At 44.2% G+C, this 17,888-nt stretch overlaps 1 protein-coding gene across 4 annotated transcripts in view; it reads right to left on the bottom strand.

Moving 5' to 3' along the window:
- The window catches only part of CTNNA2 (catenin alpha 2), a 420,763-nt gene that overhangs the window by 21,535 nt on the left and 381,340 nt on the right, over nucleotides 1–17,888 (bottom strand). For all 4 annotated transcript variants that reach the window (XM_081207007.1, XM_081207009.1, XM_081207010.1 and 1 more), the window contains one exon: nucleotides 10,663–10,797. In XM_081207007.1, the coding sequence (XP_081063133.1) occupies nucleotides 10,663–10,797 (135 nt within the window). The remainder of the gene's footprint in view (nucleotides 1–10,662; nucleotides 10,798–17,888) is intronic.

A 17,888-nucleotide genomic window follows, 5' to 3' on the forward strand; every position in this document is an offset into this window, starting at 1 on the left:
GCTTACATTGTGAACTGGTCTGGGATGTAGTTCATGAAGGGCAGTATTGTTATTATTATTATTATTAACCTAACTAAATAAACGAGCATTCAGTCTTGGGGCTTGCAACCTGTACCTATCCAGGGAAGGTCAATAAATGAATGTAGAATTTTCAGAAAATTAGCCAACCTCCGAGAGTGACTGTTGGATTGATTTTTCTTTTTAATGCATCCTGTTAATACTGTTTATATTTTCCCGGTAGTTTAATTATTTTGTTATCTTCATCCAAACTAAATTTAGTATTCTTATTGCCTAGGGCCGTGTTGTTGTTGTTGTTGTTTTTAAAAAACCCTATTTGACTTAGCTTGCATAGTAATAGATCTTCAAATACCAAAACACAGAAATATAATGGGCTGCATAGATCATATATGCATTGCAAAATTACCTGGACTGGAGCCTTGACCAGGCATTAATCCCTGAAGATTCTGCAGGATTACTGAAACAGTCATATTGAGTCTTGGAAAGGAACTGAGGCTGCAAGGACTCAGTGCCAAATGAAGGATAGGCCATATATTCAGATTTGTGCATTTGATTATTAATCAGTAAAATGTGTTTACAAACTGTATCTAATATTAAGGGGAGAATGGAGGCACAGGGAGGGGAGAGGTTCAACTTTGGAATTTGCATAATTAATCTAAATTGCCTAGTCCTAAAAGGTAGGGAGGGGGAGGGGGAAAGTCACTGTATACTATGGGGTATAGTGATGCCATCTTAAATTACAAGGGGTCAAATGCTAGTTTTGCTCTTACTGAAACAATTTGGTCTTCCTCCCACTTCAGTGGTGTGATTTCCATTCTTGGAACATTCATGTTCAGCATTGTACTTTGCATTGAACATCAAGGCACCTGAGAACCAAGACCTTTGTAGTCTAGTGTCTTAATACTACGTACTGAAGAGGCCATTAAAACATAGGCCACCACAGGAACAGACAATGTGGGAACTTCCAGATATTGTTGGTCTGCAGTTCACATCATCTCAAACTACCGGACAGCCTGGTTCTGGCGATGGGAGCTGGACTCCCACCACCCCTGAAGGGTACCAGATTGGCTAGAGCAGGCATAGGCAAACTCTGGCCCTCCAGAAGTTTGGGACTACAATTCCCATCATTCCTAGCTAACAGGACAAGTCGTCAGGGATGATGGGAATTGTATCTCAAACATCTCAAACATCTGAAGGGCTGGAGTTTGCCTATGCCTGGGCTAGAGGGATATCTAGCAGAAACTATACTAAAAGCCTTGACATAGTCTTTACTTAGGAAGTTTCCTAGAATTTGGTCAGACAAATTCTGCAGCTGCACACTAGTTTTTAAAATTCCCTCTTAGGAGCATCTCCTTAGCTCTAAGTTAGCACTAACTAGTGTCCCAAACTTAGGCTAAAATTAGATGCAGGACACGTTGGGCATGCACAAAACATTTATACTAGAGTTGTACTAATTTAATGTTCACCTTGTGTTATGAGTTGGTGAGATTCATATTTCTGAGCTGGGAAATAGCAATTTTGGTGGCACCACTAATTTGGCCCACCCCTCCCCTCACCAAAAATAGATTTTTTATCAAGCCCTTGTCTCTGCTTCTACCTCTGCTTTGCTCACTTCTTTATTTTGATGGCTGGCATTCTATTGATGTTAAAGACAATTTGACTAACTCTGGCAACAGGATCCTTCTTAGATTATAATGAATAAGAGTTTGATACAGTACTGTAAACTGATTGGAGACGATCTGAAGATGCTTCAGTACCGGTTAGTACTGATAAGGCTAGAGTTGACAATCTGCCTTGGGTTCCTCAGTACTGGAAACATGATTTGTTGAGACACAAGATAGATTTTAAACATCGTAGGAAGGCTAGAGGGTAGGATTTAATGAAGAGAGAGAAAGAGAAAGGGAATGTTTGGCTGCCTGACAAGTCAAATGTGAAACAAAATAACTAGAATATTTGTAAGACATCATAAATTTCAAAAGAGAGGGAACAGCGCACTGGGTTATATCAATGAGTAATCAAATTTACAAGCGACAGGAAAGTTTTATCAGATTGTAAGTAGACATAGGATGGAAATAGATACATCCCTCTGTGTGCACGCAATTTTAAATGGAAAACTATTAAGGGAAACGGATGAAGAGATGCACTTCATAGGAAGGCTGTAGTAATCTTAGATCCATGTGTATTTTGGTGCATTGAATCTAAATGAGTAACAGGTAATCAATTTGTTCTGTGCTGATTGCACACGAAATAACTTTTTAGCTAAAGCTATATAAGAATGCGCAGGTTTTGGAGGGATGGAAGGAGACAGGCCAGTGAATAAGGACTCACAGCATGTAAGGCATATAGAATTTATGACAATTCTTCGAAGAATGTAAGAAATAGGCGAAAACCGTTGACTTGAAAAGAGTAACTATTGTACAGTTGCGTTTAAGCAAAGGAAAAAGAAGGTGTGTCCCACTTAAGGAAAGTGAACAAGCATCATAACCTATGGAAGACAAGTGACAAAATTGAGGACACAGATGGTTTCCTTTCCACTGAAAAGGGTTTCTTTTCCCCTTTCTCTTTCCAGAAGATTAGGCTTTGTTGTTCCTCTTTTTCATAATGCAAAGATCTGGGCTGGGAATTCGCACCATACCTCTGGATTTTGGTGTGCTCTGAGCAGGTAGCTTAAATACACCACTGTCTCCCATCACTTCCAATGACAGATCAGCATATTTGCATAGCATACAGGGTGGTAATAATTAGTTCCTCTTTTAACAACATTCAACACCATCTCATGTGCAGCAGTAGTATCCCCCAGGTCCTTCTGTGCTCATTTCAGCAAGATTACTTTCACATCTGCCATAAACTGATAACACAAGACACCACCTAAACTGCAGAGGCCTTTTTATCCAAGGGCTTAAGCGACCAACGTGGATAGTTAGTGCTCATTTCCCATATGTCGTTTGTTCCATGGCAATTTCTGCAAAACGCAACAATGCTTTGGGGATGTTTCCAATCACAGGAATTGCTACAGAATGGATCATTCTGCCAGTTTGCTCAGTATGTTTCTCCTCATTAGGGATGGGGAGATTTTGGATTCAGTTTGCATTTAAGGGGGAGTCCATCAAATCCACACTTTCTGAAACAACATGGGAACAGAAACACAGCCATCCTTTGAAATCTGAACTTCTCTGAATTTTGCAGTGCAGTTTTACAACCAATGTTTATAAAAATGCATTACATTAGGGGAAAGTTGCATAAAAAGAAATGCACTGGTAAAAATAACAACAAAATATATGAATTATGCTAGGATAAACTGCTTCCAAATTGTGTACATCAGTTAAACCTGCATACATAAATTGGCTTACTGGGAGAAATTCACATGAAAATGCTGATGAATATTCAGGATGATTTGAGGAAAAAATGCTGCAGAAATGTGGAGAACTGAATCTAAGATTGGAAAAATGAGAAAATGAGCAACTGAAATTGACAGGTCCTTCCATCCGTACCTACTCCTCATGATCCTGAACACGGAGATGGAACTGCGTAAAGAAACGATCCCCCGTCTGACTGATGAAATGTACCTGAACTGACTTGAAAAGTGCATGTTGGTGTGATATGCATCCCCTTCTCTACCCTCTTTATTGCCTTTTCTCTTCACCTTTGTGGATTGCCTAATATTAAAAAGTCAGTGCAATGTAGCTCTCACTCGGTAGACCACAGGCCCAATGAACTAAGGACCCTGTAGTTCAACTTGAAAAAGGATCAAGTCTGCAACACTTGCAAAAGGCTCAAAAGATGCTCATACTGAGCATCTGGTCCAACCACTTTTGTCCTTCTCCAACCTTGAAGATAAGCAAAGTGGAAGCCCACTTTCAAGGAGCCATGTTGACATGTGCTAGAGAGGGTTTGCCAGTGGAAGATGGTCCACTAAGGCCCAACTAACCTCTGCCTTGATTCTCAGCTGCTTGCCTTCTTATCTACAACCCATCTACACGGGAGTCTTGGCTGCCAGCTTCCTCCTCCTTAGTCTCAGTGTTGCTTCTGTCAAACACAGCAGGGAGGAGGATAAATACTGATATATTGTTTTTAAAAGAGAAACCATAATGTTCTCCAAGGCAGATTTTCTTCAATAACTTATCTGCAATACTCTTGCTGATCCAGTTCAGCCCCTAAGAGGTCAATAAAACCAAATTCTTTTCATCCACACCTATATTTTGTATCTTATTCCCCCAATTCAGCAGTTTTTGTAGGTCCTTAATTCTTGCAGGTATTTATTTGTTTAATACTGTTTAATGATCTGTATTATGTTTATATTCCAGTTTGTACAGCACTCAGATAGTCTCTGAGCGTACAAACAATTTATAAATCCTGAAATAAATATATAAACAAACAAACAAAAAAAGAAGGCTGAGCTTGTTGGCAATCTGATTTATAATGCTGTGATACTCTTGTCACTTCATCATTTTTAGCTCAATCTTGACTATAGGTGAGTACAACTGGGTCAGCCCCCATTTATTTACATTTTAATAAATCACACTATATACACTATGTTCACATCTTACACAGAGGTCGGTTCCAAGGGTTCTGCATATACTCAAAAACCCCTGGAACCATCCTCCCACAAGCACCCCAGGGTTTCTGCAGCTGCCTTGTTCCCAAGCAGAGCAGAGCTTAAAAGCTCTTCTGTGCTGGGGGGAAATAGTTTTTAAGCTCTCTTCCTTACTTGCAGTTAACATGCAGGATTTCAACCAGGAGCCTTCAATTGTGGGTGGTAGAAATCACGCAACTTAAATGCGTGCAAGATATGATCATGCTCTGTATACAATCTATAGCAGTTCCTAATGCAATTGCATTGGGACGCGGGTGGCGCTGCGGGTAAAAGCCTCAGCGCCTAGGGCTTGCCGATCGAAAGGTCGGCGGTTCGAATCCCCGCGGCGGGGTGCGCTCCCGCTGCTCGGTCCCAGCGCCTGCCAACCTAGCAGTTCGAAAGCACCCCTGGGTGCAAGTAGATAAATAGGTACCGCTTACCAGCGGGAAGGTAAACGGCGTTCCGTGTGCTGCGCTGGCTCGCCAGATGCAGCTTTGTCACGCTGGCCACGTGACCCGGAAGTGTCTCCGGACAGCGCTTGCCCATGGCCTATAGAGTGAGATGGGCGCACAAACCCCAGAGTCTGTCAAGACTGGCCTGTTCGGGCAGGGGTACCTTTACCTTTACCTTTAATGCAATTGCACAAAGGTCTAAAGGGGCTTTCAAAGGATGTGTGATTCAATGTGTTTAGAAACCGGCACCATAACCAGAAACCCTGTTTAGTCAGAGTTCTTATTTCCTATATAACATGCATTCAGTAGAACATTTTTTATTTTGAGAGTGGTGCACAAATTTCACAAAAAAACTGAATTTCTGGAATGTCATGGACAGAGGTTGGCAACCTAAAGCTCATGGGCCAAAAACAGCCCATGGGGGTTATTTAACCGGCCCACGAGCCACCCCCAAATGAAGCCACCTGTTTGCCAAGTCTCCACACGCTGTGCTAAACCGGCACAGCGCGGTGCGGGGACTTGCTTCCGTGGCACCGGAAATCGCATCTGCACAGACGCAGGTGCTGGAAATTGGCGCAATCCAGCCCACGCAGGGATGTCCGCTAGAGTGAACCAGCCCAGGCAAGGAAAACCTGGTCATGGATGTTGAGGTTGGGGTTTGCATGTGCACATCTGCCAGCATCCTTGTTTTAACCCTTCATGAGTTCAGATAGCAGAACACAGTTTTGCCTAAAAGCAAAATACCGTATTTTTCGCTCTATAAGACGCACCAGACCATAAGACTCACGTAGTTTTTGGAGGAGGAAAACAAGAAAAAAAATATTCTGAATCTCAGAAGCCAGAACAGCAAGAGGGATCGCTGTGCAGCGAAAGCAGCGATCCCTCTTCCTGTTCTGGCTTCTGGGATAGCTGCGCAGCCTGCATTCGCCCCATAAGACGCACACACATTTCCCCTTACTTTTTAGGAGGGAAAAAGTGAGTCTTATGGAGCAAAAAATATGGTAATTGTCTTGCTGGAACAAAGTTCATCCAGTCCAGTATCCCATGTCTCAAAGTGTCTGGCCAAATGCCTCTGGAAGCTCACAATCCAGGTATCAATGTGACCTGGCCCTTTCCTTTGTCCCCAGCGTTTTGTAATCAGGCTTCCACTCCTCCTCCTCCTCCTACTCACTGGAGCAAGGTCAACTTTTAGAGACCCAAACTGTTTCCCACAAGTATTTCATTAACAGCTTGTCATCGCAAACCACCCAAAAAGTTGATTTCCCCTCCCATCGCAAATAAGGTTGCAAGTTTGCTCAATTAATCAGAACTTACAAAACAATGGTGGTTGACAGGCACTCTCTTAGAACAAGCAGAGGAGAAAATCTCTTTTAAAGTTGATGTCTGCTGCTGTGTACGTGTGCATCATTGAAAAACAACAAAAGTTTACTCCCCCCACCCCTCCAGAACTATTGCATTATTGCTATGAAAACAGACACAAATTTAGCTATCCAATCAATTAGGAAAAACTCACAAAATTAATATAATGAGATTTCCTACATTGAGTGACATCATTAGCAATGCTAGACCCAAGTACGTCTGCTCATCCGCAGCTCTTTCTCAAATGTTCATTTTGTTATAAAAATGAAAGCACCAAGGGGATGTTCGAGTGAACCATTTACATGAAGTCTGGGTGCATATGCCTGAATGTCTTTGTAATATTGAAGAGGCTTACATTCCAGGATATGGGTACATATAGTCTAATGTGCAGTTTCTACCTTTGAATATGTGGAGCTTGGAGGCAAGGCATGATTCCAATAGCGCCTTTCCATGCATTTGTTTGTACCCAACCAAATGTATGAAAAGGGCTCCAATTGCGGGGGACGACTCCATTTAAGCTCTCATTTATTACTATAACGATTTCCCAATAACAATATTAAGTCATGTTTCATTTCTATTATTTGTTGCTTAATGAAAATTCCTGAAGAGGTCATATTCCCATCTCACTCGTACTGGATCCTTAACGAAGATCCTAAAGGATAAAGAAAATGCTGGGGGTGGGGGAGACTGACTTTTCACAAACCATGTTAAGTATTTCTACAGTTCTCTGGACTCAAGGGCACAGCAAACACCAAGCAACCCATATCTCAGCATGAACACCATCTGACAACAATACATGCATATTAGTCTTCTTCTGGGTAACTGTTTTTCCAACTCAAGGCCATAAGGGACTGGGTCACACATGTCAAAACATAAAATGGTTTTTTTCAACCATCATTCGGGAGGTGTCATGAGCACTGTACTGTATGCAGATTCCAGAGCAATTTTTTGTTTCCATGTTATGCAAATAAAATGCAGTTTATTTGCAATTGGCTATCCAAGAGAGAATGAAGAACAAGATGGAAGCAGGAAGCAGGAAGTGGGCAAGGAGACTACAGATGAAGTGAAGCTGGAATCCAGATCTCTGGATAGTCTTTTTGCATACAGTACCCAGCACTTTGAAGCATCTGCCAGAAAGGTATCGTGCTCATGTTTTTCAAACATAAATGGAGATAGATACATAATGATACCTCCCACCTAAAAAAAAGGGACAAAAAAGCAGGCAAATCTTCCTGTACAAATTTCACAGTGGAAAGATCAAGTGAAGTCAATACCAGTGATCTCTGGGTTTGGCGTTTGGCTTCCAACACAAATTGTTAAATGGCAATGCCAAAGGCAAACTATTCACAAGGATAATGGTGCTAGCATTGCCAAGGATTATGGCTGAATGGAAGAGAGAGAAAGAGAAAATAAAATATATAAAGACAGTGGTGATGAAAGTTCAGAAGCAACAGATGCTAAAGACTACCAAACTGGGAATGGAGAAGTCAAGCAGTTTGGCTGCTTTGGTTTCACAGCATGTGATGGTATGCCAACAACAACGAACGCAAAGGCTACTATCTGAGCTGCGGCCCAACGCCAGCTTCCGCCGGAGATAACGAGAGCGAAGAAGACAGAAACGAAAAAAAGCACAACAGCCAAGCTGATGCACGTGCTGAGTTGGGAGCCTGGTAAGAGGCGGGTGGAAGTGATAATAATTAATGAGGATGGGAAGCAGATCCTGTTATGCCAGCGGGTAGAAAGGAGGAAGATCTAAGCCTGTTGCAATGAAAGAGATAGAAAGGAGGAAGGGGGGGGGTGTTCCCACAGCTGTTAAGAACATCAAGACTTAAAAAAATTACAACACGCTGCATGTGTATCAAGAGACAGCGCCAATTTGGAGGAGAGGAAGAGAAGCAGGACATTTCTAGTAGCCCCTGCTGCGGGAGTTTTCGCCACAATTACTCTGACAGGGGTGGGGGTACCCAGCAAAAATAAAGAAACAAAACAATAAAATCCTTACTCTGCCTTTGCAAACCCAACACGTAGTGCTTACTAGGAAATTTATCTTGTTTCATACGTGTGAGTGCATACACACATTTGAACAGAGGGCTTCTATATTGCAGGGAGTTGGCTGAGAGTGTTCTGGGCACTCTGTGCAATAGCATTGCAAACATTTCAGGGGGCCTGCAGGGGCTAAATGTGATCCCCTCGTGATCCCAGTAGCTAATGAGTCCCTGTCTTCTTACAGCTCTGTAATGGATTCATCTTTGTTGACTAAGCTGGGCAGAGGATTTCTGTTATGGGGAAAGGCTGGCATTAATACACAAAAGCCCTAAACAGCTGCAGTCCAGAATATCTAAAGGACCACCTAAGTTTTTATATCTCAGCTCGATCCCTGAGACCATCTGGAGGGCTGCTGCTGTTTTCCCTGCATCACGGAGGCCTTGGGCATTTGGTATCATGGCTCCTATGCTGTGGAATACTCTTCCAGAAGTGATGTGGCAGACATCCTCACTTTTGACTTTCCAGGCATCTCTTGAAGACCTATTTATGTAGACAGGCCTATACAAAGGTTGGGGTTTTTGATCAGCCAGCCATTTTCAGCATCTTTGTTTTTATTGTATATGCTGCTGCATGCTATTGTGTGATATCGTATGCATTGGCAGTATATAAGTACTTTAACAAATAAATTAAAAATACGAATCAAGCACATATTAGTGCTTTGTCCTAACATGACTGGCCCTGCCTATATGGCCGAATCGGTTAAACGTTATTCTGGTCACATGGGAACTTTATTTTATTTTATTTTATTTAAAGAAAAGGGGTTTCTACACACTTTTCAGGTCACCCAAAGGATTAAAAGTTTGTGGCTTTCCTTGGAGGGGAGAGGGTTTGTCTTGCCAAGAAACTCTTGTATGAAGCTACACAGGCATCCCAAAAGAGTATCTTTTGTGAATGTTCTAAAGCTGGTTTTTAAAGTTAAAAGCATATTTTGTATGGGTGGCTTTTATTTGCTCAGCCCAGTTATGTACTGGGGCCCGAGTGAGTGCAAACCTATGACCCACCCTCTCCCTACTTTAACAATATATTTGCCCTTGACACAGATCAGAACAGAGGAGGGAAATTACTATGGCTCACAAAAGGAATTGGATTTCCAAGGAGCCAATATAAAAAAGATCCAATTAATTATAATATTCATGGCTTGGCAAGGGCTTCCTAAATTACGTTTCTTCTGGAAAGGTGGATAATTTTTAACAGGTGAAGTAGAAGGGAGGGGATCAAGCAGTTTTGCTAGGCACCATAGAGCAGGGGTTGGCAGTTGTCTGTCTTCAAGCTCCTTTGGCCTCCAGAACAGTGTACATGCCCATTGCTTATGCGCCTCAGTTGCTCACTCCTGTACACTGAGTACAGGTCAATGATGAGTAACTGTGGAGCATTAAATGACTCACAAGCCCTTTGCTGAAGTTCAGACTGGCATGCATAGGGTTAAAGGCACCTGTGCCCCCCATCTCAGATTATCTAAGGGTGCATAACAAGAACAGGACTCTCCCTCTCTTGGGCCACCTGCCTTTGCCAAATACAAAAAGGAGGGGGGGCGTTATTGATAGCAGATCAAAGCTATAAAGTCTTGAATAACAATGGTTATCATTTAGGGACAACTAATTCCAGCACTGGGAGAGCTGAGAAGCAAAACTTGCTCCATCAGCTTTACTGCAACAGGCCAGCTCCACCAACACCACCCTTCCCTCGGCTGTCATCTGGGGGCAGAAATTTCATCAGGCTGCCTCAGTGGGAGAGATGGGATGCAGGGTTCATTGCATATTCTGAGCTGAAGGGCCAGCTCTATCAGGTACTTCCTGCCTCTGAACTATGCCGGCTGGTCAATATAGGATCAATTATCTAGAAATTGGCGCCTGAGTTTTATTTTCCTCTTCCTTCCTTTTTCCTTGTGTGTTGTCTTTTCATTCATTTATTAGAATGTCAGCCTGCGGGCGGGGAGCGTCTAGCTTTGATTTCATGCAAGCTGCTCCGGGAGCCTTTTTGGCTGAGGAGCAGGGTACAAATGCTCTAAATAAATCAAATAACTAAATAAAAGGGTGATAACGTGTTTTTTTTTTTTAAATAAAAAGAATAGCAAGAAACTTGCATATGATCAGCTGACGTATTTTGCTTCTTCAAAGCATGTCCCACCCCCAAACTGGGGAGGTGGCAGGGGAAGGGTTGGAAATTCACTTGCAAGCAGGTCATGCCAGTGACAAGATTCAGAAACCGGCTTACCCCCGAGACGATCAGTTCTCCTCCCAGGTTCTGAACTTCCGCCTTCACCTTGCTACAGATATTAAGCTGGTGACAGTACAGGGCGATGCGTTGCAGGTACGCTAAGAGATCTTGCTTACAGGCTGAATCGGGACACTGTAGATAAAGAAAAGAGATAAACAGCATGTATTTGATTGGCTTTGGTTTATACGCCTAATATACAGGGAAGAATGGGCAGGTTTGCCAACACCATATTAGAGACATTTGTTCTGCTTAACCCCTTGGCTACATATTTAACAAGGGATGGTTCTCTCGCATAGCTCAAGGCAGTGATTTAAAGTGCAAAGGGACCCACAAGCAGCAGAGGGAAGGGAAGGAAACACTGCCCGAATTGTTTGTCAGTTACCTGATGAGCTGTAAAGTAGAGTAATTTCTGTAGCCTTTTCCTGAGGACATGGCTCCATTTGCACTGAACATAGGGTTTTACTAATGCATAATGCACATTTTTTTTTAAATGGTGCAGTAAGGACTACGTTGAAAAGAGGTGCTTTTGGGCCCGCAAACCTTTCATAAGGACAGAAGCAAAGCCATTTTGTCACATCACAACTGGCAACGGGTCATTTTGCTCCAACGGCAGAATGCCACCTGTGGCGCTGTTTGTGATATAACGTACAAATCAAAACTGGACCGGGCACAACTAAAGTTGGTCAAACCAAGCCAGTGCTGGGAAGGTTTTAAAATTGGTTCAAAAACTTGAGACAATTTATGTGACAGCTCCAGAAGGGAGATGCAGGCCGGAGACTGTTTCATAGCAATAGAAGATGCGGCAGCTGCAACAATAAGAACAACATGAACTTATCTGGGTCCCAACTAATTTTCTATAAATTAGTGAAATGTTACCTTTCTATGTCCCATTTCCAACGGTGGGGTATTGGGGGGGGGGTTATGTTCCGAATTGCAAGAGCAACCTAAGAACATGTCCATGAAGAAGGTAATTTTGGGACCTGAGCTGACAGCCATAGTGTACCACAGGACAAATGACACTTATCCAAGTGGGAATTAACCATTACACAGGCTTAGAACAAACAAAACAAAACAAAACAAAACAAAACAAAACAAACAATTTATTACAGGAGAGTAATATGCAGATGATTACAAGAACTGAAATACTGATTAAACACCCAAAATTCAAATTGGACTGGCATATCTGTGGTTAAAGTAGAGAGGCAAGAGGGACAACAGGATATTAGCGCCCATGTGGAGAAAGGAGTTCTTGTTATATTTACTTATTCCCCACCTTCTCCCTTGGCAGGGACTCAAGGCAGCTTACAGGTAAAATAGGAACAGCTAAAAACACGGGGTCATTAAAAACAGGGACGTAGGAAGGAGGCAGTGCGCCCCGGGTGCCCTCACTGAGGGGGGTGACATTCGGCACGCCGCACGCCTGTGACTCCCAAGCCTACCTCGAGTCGCTGGGGTAAGGTGGGGACCTGTGCTGCTTTGCATTCCCCCCTTCCCCCTTCATTTTGACAGCTTGGGGGAGGCTTGGGAGTCACGGGTGGGCGGCTCGCTCCACCCCCCGCTGCAAGGTGCGCATGCCACTCTGGGCATCCGAGCGGCTATCCCGCGCCTGGGAGGGCATCCTCCACGCCATGCCCCCCTTGGGAGCGCGTGCGCCCTGGGCAGTGCAGGCATATGCTCCACTGCTGATTTTAAAACATTTTTTAAGTAATATAGTCATACCTCAGGATGAATACGCTTCAGGTTGAGCGTTTTCGGGTTGCGCTCCGTGGTAACCCAGAAGTAACAGAATGTGTTACTTCCGGGTTTTGCCGCTCACGCATGTGCAGACTCTCAAAATGACGTAACACGCATGCGCGAAAGCAGCGAAATGCGACCCACGCATGCACAGATGCGCAGTCGCGTATTACGTTCACCTCAGGTTGTGAACGGGGCTCCGGAACGGATCCCGTTCGCATCCAGAGGTACCACTGTAGAATTAAACCTATATATAAATATAAAAGATCTATTAGAAACATAGGGACGCGGGTGGTGCTGTGGGTAAAACCTCAGCGCTAGGACTTGCCGATCGCATGGTCGGCGGTTCGAATCCCCGCGGCGGGCTGAGCTCCTGTCGTTCGGTCCCAGCTCCTGCCCACCTAGCAGTTCGAAAGCACCCTTAAGTGCAAGTAGATAAATAGGTACCGCTTTATAGCGGGAAGGTAAACGGCGTTTCCATGTGCTGCTCTGGTGCCGGTTCGCTAGAGCAGCTTCGTCACGCTGGCCACGTGACCCGGAAGTGTCTGCGGACAGCGCTGGCTCCCGGCCTCTAGAGTGAGATGAGCGCACAACCCTAGAGTCTGTCAAGACTGGCCCGTACGGGCAGGGCTACCTTTACTTTTTTATTAGAAACATGCAGATACAGTGGTACCTTGGGTTAAGTACTTAATTCGTTCCGGAGGTCCGTTCTTAACCTGAAACTGTTCTTAACCTGAAGCACCACTTTAGCTAATGGGGCCTCCTGCTGCCGGAGCACAATTTATGTTCTCATACTGAAGCAAAGTTCTTAACCTGAGGTACTATTTCTGGGTTAGCGGAGTCTGTAACCTGAAGCGTATGTAACCTGAAGTGTATGTAACCCGAGGTACCACTGTAATTACACCAGCCCTTTCATCAACAGCAGTCAGTTCTCCAAAGGTTGTTGGAATAAGAAGGTCTTCACCTGCCAGCAGAAGGACAATAAGGAGGGAGCCAGCCGAGGGAGGGAGTAATAGAGTCTGGGAGCAGCCACCGAGAAGGCCCCCTCCCACATCCCCACCAAACTCGTGCACCAGCTGTGCCCGTTCCTTGAGATGTCTGATTTGGCTACAGATGTAGTCTGGAAGAGGGGTGTGGCCCGAGGAGCGACCCGAGGGCCGGATAGAGAGACTTGAGCTGCATTTGGCCCCTGGGCCTCAGGTTTCCTAATCCTTATGCAGGAGAGGATTTGGTCCTGCCATCCATCACTCGTTCTGTCAACTGTGGCGTGAAAGGCCACAGCTCTTCAGGGCTTTGGCCAGCGGGGTTTCACCTGGAGCTGCCAGGGATTGAACCTGAGGTTTGCTGCATGCAAAGCAGATGTGCTGCCACTGAGCTTTTCCCATAGATGTGCAACACTGAAGCATCAGGAAAGTCCTGGGGAGCTGAACTGCAATCTGGAACTTGGCAAGGCGGAGGAGGAAGCAGGTCTCCCATCAAGATAAAGACTTGGCAGGAAAAGAGAATATAGAGGAGCAATCTAACAGCAGCGGCACTGTTTTATTTTTCCATCTCCCAAATGAATAAATAAAAAACAATGCTGTGAAAATTCTCTGGGGTAATGAAGCCTAATCTCTTATGAATTCCGTATATGATAATGCCATGAAACATTTCTCTCATTGTGTGCGTATGCCATGATTTAGCTGGACGCAAACCTCTCTCTTTTTCGCACACACACTTAACGTAACTTTCAAGTGTGAATCCCAAAGAGAGCCTTTTCCCACTTAGTAACAATTTAACACACTCATATTTATTCCACTCTGGAGGCCTTTGTATCTGAAAGAAACTTTAAAACAAACTCTCTGGAGAGCTGAGAAAGGGTTTAAACAGGAGCACATTGCGGCAAATTAAAACTTACGATATCTCAATCTCTCTCCCTCTTTAGAACAGTAATTAAAAATGCAGCAGTCCATAAAAAGTTTACATTGCACAGAGGTCTCAAAACTTCCATAAAACGTCTACATATCTCAGACTCTAAAGAAGGACAAGCAACCCTGGGTAGTTTTAAATAGGAGTTATGCTTCCAATAGTCTTTTCTGCTGCCCCTGTTCCTGCCCAATAGCTGCTCTAATTTCTTTGTAAATCACTCACAATTAGGAATGGGAGAGTTCAGAGGTCTAGATGGCCATCTGTCAGGGATTCTTTACCTGTTATTCCTGCATTGCAGGGGGTTGGACTAGATGACCCTTTTGGTCCCTTCCAACTCTATAATTCCATGATTCAATATAATTAGGTCAGTTTCTCTGAGCTTTCTCAGAGAACTCTTGGGGAAGGGAAATGGGTTCATCTAGCAGGCTAAATTCTTATCTCCCTCAGCCCCTGCAGACCAAGCCGCCTGGGTGGGTGGGAGGGACTGCCCACCTGTCTATCACCTGACATCACAGTGACATCAGACAACCCATTTTTGCATAGAACTCTGTAAAAGTGCTGATCAGCTGATGAGTGGAACCATGCAAGCCCCAGTTGCGTGTTGAGTTCCGCAGTGCCAACCCCCAAAAATTCACACAGCACACGTTCATTTTTGTTTAAGGTTTTTGGCATAATTTTGGCCACAACTTTATTCAAATACAGAAAATGTGAGTGGTTGCTTAGGCATTGGTTATGACTATCTGTTCTTGCCCCCGAGGACAGAGCTGAAACTTCCGGGCACCACCGGAAGCCAGCGTGGGAAACAAGTATTGGGGAGAAATGAGGCTGGGAATTCAGTCCAACACCTCTCACCCTCATGTTCCGGTGGGGCTTGCACGGCCCAAGCCCGGCACCACGGACAAGGACGAAAGAATGGCAAGCCCCTGGATTCCTTTAACGGAATTCCCATTCGCATAATTTGGAGGGATAGGCACCTTACCCCTCCAAGCACCAATTTAACCAATGCCTAACCGCCAACCTTACAAGTTGTGGCGATTTGCTACGCAGTAGGCAAAAACCAAATGGCAACAGCCAATCAGCCAAATGGCAAAATTCCTACCAGGCCCCCGCTCAAAGGCGAACGACCCCATGACAGGCATAGCAAGGTCAAATGAACCCAAGAACCACCCTATAAAAAGGGAGGGGGGTGGGTGATCCGATGCAAAACGGCCAAGAGGACGTCCCCTAGTCTAACTCCTCAATTTATAGACTCTGACCCCTCCAAATTACCAACATACAAAAACCCCCAGCAACCCAATTAACCCTTTACCGGCTTGGGTTCCCCAAATTTGCCTAGTCATGATGGTGGCCTGCTCCCCAACCGCAACACGTGCTCTCTGCTAGTGAGAACACGCTCTATCAAGTTTTTACTTTATGTTGGGGCAACAAGGAGAAGTCTCTGTAAGTCTTGCCTGGAGATTCCCTATATTCTAAAACTTACAATTGCAATTGCAGATCAGGAGGCAGAGGCATCATCTTGGGAGGACTGGTTTGATTGTAGCAAGAAGCTCTGGATGGTGATAGATGCCCTATAGGAGCATCCTGGCATTGATGATGAGACCTCCATTGCTGTTGCAAGCTCTCCCAGCTCACTTACTTCACAATAGTAGTGCAGAGTGCTGGCACTAGGGTGAGCCCAGATCTTGCCAGGCCCTCCTGATGGTTCCATCAATCTGGAAAATATGGTGGCTGCAGCTTCTGAGGGGACCTTCTCAGTGATGGCCCCAGGGATGTGGAAGTCACTCCCCACAGAGTTGCATCTGGCAGCATTTCTTGACCGCTTCCATTAGTTGCTAAGGATGTATCTCTTTACCCTGTTCTTTGAAAATCGAGGAAGTGATTTTGGTGCCCTCCTTGTATTCTGACTTTGGGGTAATGGGTGGGGATATTTTTTTACCATTATAATTGCCTTTTCATATGCTGTGACCCTGGGACATTTTGGTGAAGGGTTGTTAAGAAACTAATAAATGTGCCTATTCAAAATCTATTACTTGGATGTCAGAAATTCTGGTAAATCCCATTTTTTGGGCATATAGGCCACCACACACAAATTTTTAAAGTACACCAACTTCTACAATACAGTTTGATCATTAAGGGGTTCTGAAGTTTTGGTGGTGGGGAATTCACGTTATATATAATTGGGTATTTTAAAAAAAACCCAGTTGTTTTCAAGTGGCTAACCTGTCTTTTTAATACTTCCCCATTCTTGGTTAATCATCACCACCATCATCTGCAGCAGCAGCCAGGTTCAAACTTTGGGAATGGTTTGAGTTCAGCACTTAATGGCTTGGCATTTTCAGAAATGGGTGACAGTCTCTTGCAGGAGGAGTGTGAGAAACTGGCATTACCTAGCACACAGACTGGGGCGTCTCACATTATTTTAAGTCAGTGGTTCTCAACCTGTGGGTCCCCAGATGTTGTTGGACTATAACTCCCATCATCCCTGAGCTCTTGCCTTGCTAGCTAGGGCTAATGGGAGTTGTAGTTCAACAACATCTGGGGACCCACAGGTTGAGAAAGGCTGTTTTAAGTCATTCTGGAAGTAAGCAAACAAAATGCCTTTCTGTGCGCACAGAGGAGATCGGTGATTGGCTCTGAGAAAACAAAGAAGGGTTGTCCCCATATGAGAAAGAATAACTGCAAAATATTTATTTGCCCCAACCAATTACAAGAGCCGCTCTTCATCAAGGCCAAGATCTATACACATCATGTGTATATAGAACACAGTACATTGCACAACACAACAAATTGTAATTACATAACGCTCTGTTGTTCGCTGTTGAATAGTATTCTATGGACTTTGACCACCCCATAAAAGGCTGTCCTTGAAACACGGAGAGCACTTTCCTTCTGAGTACATGAGGAACTCTTCATCTGAGGCTCTTATTGGCACAGTTGTTCTCCCCAGGTGAAGGCTCTTTATGAAAGTGTGCTTAAGTGGTCAGATGTAAATTGAAGTAGCTTCTTCCAGACAACCAGGCTATATATTTTTTTATTAAAAGAAACCCCTGTCTCTCAAAACATGGTTAAAAATAAATATAAAACATTGCCATGGCTACGGAAATGGGAGGAGACATGGAAAGAGCTGATGGCAGGAGCCCTGAATAAAGCAGCCCATTATCTACATCAGCCTTTCCCAATGTGATGCCCTCCAGATATTCCTGTTCACATGGCCAGTTTCCAGGAGAATGGGGATTGCAAGGACCAGGAACGTCTGGAGGGCAGCAGGGTTGAAGAATGCCAGTCAATAGGCATTTTGGGGATCTGTAGCCTGCCAGATGTTTCTGGACTGCAACTCTCACGAGTCTTAGCCAACAGCACCAATGGCCAGGGATGATGGGTGTTGGACGACAGCATCTGGAAGGTATAAGCAGGAGGAAGTAGCTCTGTGTGAAGCTTAACACATTTGTCACAACTCCAGATGCATACAATGAAGGCAAGGCAAAATGTTTGGTGGGGTTTGGCTCTGCTGATCATAAGAACGTTAAGCAAGAGCTTGGCTGGATCAGGCCAGTTGTCCATCTAGTCCAGCATTCTGTTCT

This window comes from Podarcis bocagei, assembly GCF_964188305.1.
Source record: "Podarcis bocagei genome assembly, chromosome: 9".
Taxonomy (NCBI): Eukaryota; Metazoa; Chordata; class Lepidosauria; order Squamata; family Lacertidae; genus Podarcis; species Podarcis bocagei.